Raw genomic sequence first — 6,000 nt, forward strand, 5'->3', positions numbered from 1 at the left:
AGGGTAGAATAGAATAGAATAGAAGGGAAGGGAAGGGAAGGGAAGGGAAGGGAAGGGAAGAGAAGAGAAGAGAAGAGAAGAGAAGAGAAGAGAAGAGAAGAGAAGAGAAGAGAAGAGAAGAGAAGAGAAGAGAATAAGAAATAGAAGAGAATATAGAATAGAATAGAATAGAATAGAATAGAATAGAATAGAATAGAATAGAATAGAATAGAATAGAATAGAATAGAATAGAAGAATAGAATAGAATAGAATAGAATAGAATAGAATAGAATAGAATAGAATAGAATAGAATAGAATAGAATAGAATAGAATAATGGAATGAAGAATAGAATAGAATAGAATAGAATAGAATAGAATAGAATAGAATAGAATAGAATAGAATAGAATAGAATAGAATAGAATAGAATAGAATAGAATAATAGAATAGAATAGAATAGAATAGAATAGAATAGAAATAGAATAGAATAGAATAGAATAGAATATTATAGAAACTTTATTGTCACTTTAAATGGACAGTAATCAGCATACATTAAAATGAAAGATAAGTGGAAAATGAGTTATTATCTGCTGTAGGAAGAGGTAGATTTCAGTACGATGGGCTGATTCCAATGCCTGCCCTCAAATCCACATTTGTAGGATTATTCATTTTCTCTTTTTAATATAAAGATATATTAAATATAACATAAATATTTTAATATAATATTTATATTTTTAATATATCTACATTAAAGAGAAAGCGATAATCTTAATAAAAGAATATTTATATAATATTTATTATAACACAAATAATCTTTTATTAAGATTATCATTATATAAAAAACAAATGGAATGAGAAAGGGGAAGGACTGTGGGATAGAGGGGGAAAAATCATTGACTTCCAACCTTTTTCAGTGCAGTAAAATGCGAAATAAAATTAGAGCCTCAACTTCTTTACTTTTTCATACTTGGTAAGTATTAATAACTATTGCTATAACGACAAAGTTGTCAGCAAAACCTAATGCTGAGCTTTCATTTGTTTTTCTGTCTTGAGCATGAAATGTAGAAGTGGTTTCTAGAAACAAAATTAGATGTATCTTTTTTTTTTCTAATTACAGAAGGTACTGGACATACAATGAAAATTGAGCCCCAAATTTTCCACTGCTAAGCAAAACAGTTGTTAAGTATTTTTTTACCCCGATTTACAGCTTTTCCTGCCACAGTTGTTAAGTGAGTAACACGGTTGTTAAGGGCTTCCCCATTGACTTTGCTTGCCAGAAGGTCACAAAAGGGGATCACGTGACCCCAGGCCACTGCGACCGTCATAAGTATGAGTCAGTGGCCCAGGGTCTGAATTTTGATCACGTGACCCTGGGGATGCTGCAAGGATTGTGTGAACAATAACATAAGTCACTTTTCCCAGTGCTGCTGTAGTGGAATAAATGCTCTTAAGTGTCTTACTAAATATAAGACAAGGATTACTTGTAATTCTCTGGTATAACTCCATCATTTAGGTGGGATTATTTATTTTCTACTAGCAGTCCTATCAGCTTCAAGGAAGTGACAGTCAGTACTGCAGACTATTTGACAAACAAGGATAAATGCCAGATCCATCTTCATATTTACTTTAAAGGGTGGCCCTGATTTGTTGGCGGGGGGGGGGGGGCAGCAGAATCAAGATCACATGAAGTACTAATACCACTTTACAAGGCCTTGGTAAGACCACACTTGGAATACGGCATCCAGTTTTGGTCACCACAATGTAAAAAAGATGTTGAGACTCTAGAAAAGGTACAGAGAAGAGCAACAAAGATGATTAGGGGACCGGAGGCTAAAACATATAAGGAACGGTTGCTGGAATTGGGTATGTCTAGTTTAATGAAGAGAAGGGCTAGGAGTGACATGATAGCAGCCTTCCAATATCTCAGGGGCTGCCCCAAAGAAGAGGCAGTCAAGCTATTCTCCAAAGCGCCTGAAGGCAGGACAAGAAGCAACGGATGGAAACTAATCAAGGAGAGAAGCAACCTGGAACTAAGGAGGAATTTCCTGACAGTGAGAACAATTAACCAGTGGAACAACCTGCCTCCAGAAGTTGTAAATGTAAAAGTGGTTTTTAAGAAGAGACTGGACAACCGTCTGTCTGAAATGGTATGGGGTCTCCTGCCTGAGCAGGGGGTTGGACTAGATGACCTCAAAGGTCCCTTCCAGCTCTATTCTATTCTTTCTTGGAATCTCCCCAGATCTCTCAAGTTGGTACAAACAGGAAATCCTCGACTTACAGCCGTTAGTTTAGTGATCATTTGAAGTTACAGCGACCCTAGAAAAAAGTGACTTATGACTGTTTTTCATACATACGACCATTACCGCATCCCCATGGTCACGTTTTCAAAACTCGGACGCCGTGTCCTGGGGTTATGTGATCCCCTTTTGCGACCTTCTGACAAGCAAAGTCAATGAGAGAAGCCAGATTCACTTAGCAACAATTGCAAGAAAGTTCTTCAAACTACAAAATTTCACAAAATTTCTGTCTCGCTTAGTAACAGAAATTTTGGGCTCAATTATGGCCACACGTCAAGGACTACCTGAACATAGAAATCTCTGTCGGTTTTTTTTAAAAAAATTAGCAAACCCAAGTTCACAAATCTATATATGAAAAGGGGAAACAGGCACTGAAGTATTCACCCTTTTTTATTAGGGTAATTCTGATTTATTTTCACTTGGAGAAGCATCCCTGAATACACCACACCAGGCCTCTAACCAGATTCCTCTCTCTTTTTTTTGGATTTTCCAGGTGCGTTCTGCAGCTAGAAAAAGGTGGCATCGTTGGCAAGACCATCATTCGCTCCGGGTCCGTGTGGCCCGTGCCATGTCCATGCCCACCTCTCCCACCAGGATTAGCTTTCACAGTATAAAACAAACTGCGGCTGTGTGAACAAACCCAAACCCCTGGAGCATTGTTTCTCAACCTTGGTCCCTTTAAGACTTGTGGACTTCAACTCCCAGAATTCCTCAGCCAGCATGGGAGTTGAAATACACTCACTCTGGCTAGGGGATTCTGGGAATTGAAGTCCACCAATCCCTGCTGCAGAATCTGAAGTCCACTCACACTGGCTAGGCTATTCTGGGTGTTGAAGTCCATTCATACTAGCTGGGGGATTCTGAGAGTTGAAGTCCACTCACACTTGCTAGGGGATTCTGGGAGTTGAAGTTCACCCAATTTAGCTAGGAATTCTGGGAATTGAAGTCCACATATCTTAAAGTTTCCAAGGTTGAGAATCACTGGTCTGGAGAGAGCTGTTTTCCCTGGTGGCTTTCTCCCCTCCCAATTGAACCTGTATTTTTTCCCCTCATTTTTAATTCCCAAAAAAGCAACTTGGGTTTATTTCTGCAGAGAAAATTCTGTTTTAATGTGATGCTCTTTTTTCCAAAGGAACTGCAGTTTTTTTTAAAGGGGGGCAGTGGGCATTAAAAGGGATATTGGAGAGGGATATCAGCGAGGAATTTCCCTTGTTGTCCAAAATGCTAATTCTTTGGCTGGAAAGAATGACCAAGCGAGACACTGCAAGGGGAGAATATGTGGCTGGTGTCAAAAAAGTCAAGAGGGTAGCTAGGAAAATGCAATTGTGAAGCCCTGCCAGTTTTGAAAACCACCATTTACTTTTGATTTACATCCTGCCTTTCTTATGCAACTCACGGCACCCTAGCATCCCTTCCTCTGATTTTCCCTATAACAACAACCCTGTGAGGTGAAAGAGCTGAAAGAAAGAGACTGGCACAAAATTACCCAGCCAGATTTCGGACCTAAGGCAGAACTAGAACTCACCGTCTCCTAGTGATTGACTCTAAGTCTCCCAGCCACCTTTCAGCCTAAGGCAGGACTAGAACTCACCGTCTCCTGGTGATTGGCCCAAAGTCACCTGGCTGGTTTTGTGCCTAGGGCAGAACTGGAACTCACAGTCTTTCAATTTCTAGACCAGCTGTAACCACTACACCAAACTCTCCTCTCAACCTTTCCCTTCCCTCCCTCCCCCCCCCCAGTACTCTAGCCTTTCAAAAAGAACTAATAAAATTATTTATTTATATAAATTTCCCCCCTTCCTCTTTAACCGTTTTGTTGAGTCCGTTATTACAAACAAATGACTCACACACCTAAGGTGATTCTCAGAGACCGCCTGGAGAAGTTCCTGCCATTTTCCTTGGCAAGGCTTTTCAGAAGTGGTTTGCCATTGTCTCCTTCCTAGGGCCAAAGGAGTGACTGGCTCAAGGTCACCCCGCTGGCTTTGTGCCCAAAGCAGGACTAGAACTTACTGTCTCCTGGTTTTTAGCCTGGGACCTTTAACTACTGCACCAAACTGGCTTTCGGATTTGTGATTTCCCTCCTACATTTTTCAGGAATTGGGTTTTGCTTTGTTTTTCCCCCCTCCTGGATTTAACGCAGCCTATCTTGGTTACTCTGTGCTAAATACAGATTTAGCATGCAGACTCTGCTAATTTGGGACCCAAGGTAAAAGGTAAAAGGTAAAGGTTCCCCCGCACATGCGTGCTAGTCGTTTCCGACTCTAGGGGCCGGTGCTCATCTCCGTTTCAAAGCCGAAGAGCCAGCGCTTGTCCGAGGATGTCTCCGTGGTCATGTGGCCGGCATGACTAGATGCCAAAGGCACACGGAACGCTGTTACCTTCCCACCGGAGTGGTCCCTATATTTCTACTTGCATTTTTACGTGCTTTCGAACTGCTAGGTTGGCAGAAGCTGGGACGAGTAACAGGCGCTCACTCTGTTACGCGGCACTCGGGATTCGACCCGCCAAACTGCCGACCTTCTGATCGACAAGCTCAGCGTCCTAACCCACTGAGCCACCGCGTCCCTTTTGGGACCCAAAGGAACAGCTAAATAAATACATTTTATTCTACTTTTTATGAATAAAGAATCCGTGTCTGTAGTTTCACAGAGCAGGGGAATCTGTTCTTCAGAAGGCCCTAATACATGTTTATTCAAAAAGAAAAGAAGAAGAAAAAATGACAGGGAAATAGATTTATTGCTTTTTAGGTGAAAAAAAGAACACCTGGTTTTTTTTTTAGTGGGCATCAGAGATTAGTAATTTTGCTAAGCCATGGCTTGTTGGGGTGGTTCATACAACCTGCTAATATAAAAGCTAGAAAACTACATGATGGCTTTGCATGATGTTGAATGAAATATATATAGTGTATGTATACACACACACACACACGTACATATACATACACAGATAGCCCTCAACTTACAACCACTTGTTTAGTGACTGTTTGAAGTTACAACGATGCTGAAAAAAGTGATTTACAATTAGTCCTCAAACGCACGACCATCACGGTCTTCCCACAGCAGCAGCAGCAGAATTTGGCAACTTAGCATCCATCAGATTACGATTAGTGTCACCAGGATCATATTATCGCCGTTTCTGACTTTGCCAGCAGGGTATCTGCTGGCAAAGTCAATGGGGGAAGCCAGGTTCACTTAACAAGCATATGATTTGCTTAACAACAACAGCAGCAAAAAAAGGTCATAAAATTGGATGGCTCACTTAACAATCATCTTGCTTAGCGACAAGTTCCAGCTCCAAATTTGGTCATAAGTCGAGGATTAACTGAACTGTCTCTAGCTTGGTTTCTATAATTGATCAAGCTTAGTCAAATCTATGCTGAATCCAGTTTTAAGGTCTATGGGGTGCAGAATAACAGAGTTGGAAGGGACCTTGGAGGTCATCTAGTCCAACCCCCTGCTCAAGCAGGAGACCCTGTACCATTTCAGACAAGTGGCTGTCCAGTCTCTTCTTAAAAGCCTCCAGTGTTGGAGCACCCACGATTTCTGGAGGCAAGCCGTTCCACTGGTTAATTATCCTCACAGTTAGGAAGTTTCTCCTTAGTTCTAACCTGGTTTTGTCCTTGATTAGTCTGCACTGTCGCTTCTTGTCCTGCCTTCATGTAATTGCAAACAAACTTGCAAACACACACATTCATACAAACACATGTGAATGCTGCTGAGGTTTCTG

The 6,000-nt window shown here is 41.1% G+C and overlaps 1 protein-coding gene across 1 annotated transcript in view; it reads left to right on the top strand.

Moving 5' to 3' along the window:
* The window catches only part of CRHR2 (corticotropin releasing hormone receptor 2), a gene marked incomplete at its 3' end in the record, with an annotated part of 152,012 nt that extends 149,104 nt beyond the window's left edge, over nt 1-2,908 (top strand). Inside the window, exon 13 of the mRNA XM_081345633.1 lies at nt 2,768-2,908. Coding sequence (XP_081201759.1) covers nt 2,768-2,908 — 141 coding nt within the window. The remainder of the gene's footprint in view (nt 1-2,767) is intronic.
* Between the last annotated feature and the right edge of the window lie 3,092 nt (nt 2,909-6,000).

This window comes from Vipera berus (assembly GCF_964194415.1).
Source record: "Vipera berus genome assembly, chromosome: Z".
Classification (NCBI taxonomy): domain Eukaryota; kingdom Metazoa; phylum Chordata; class Lepidosauria; order Squamata; family Viperidae; genus Vipera; species Vipera berus.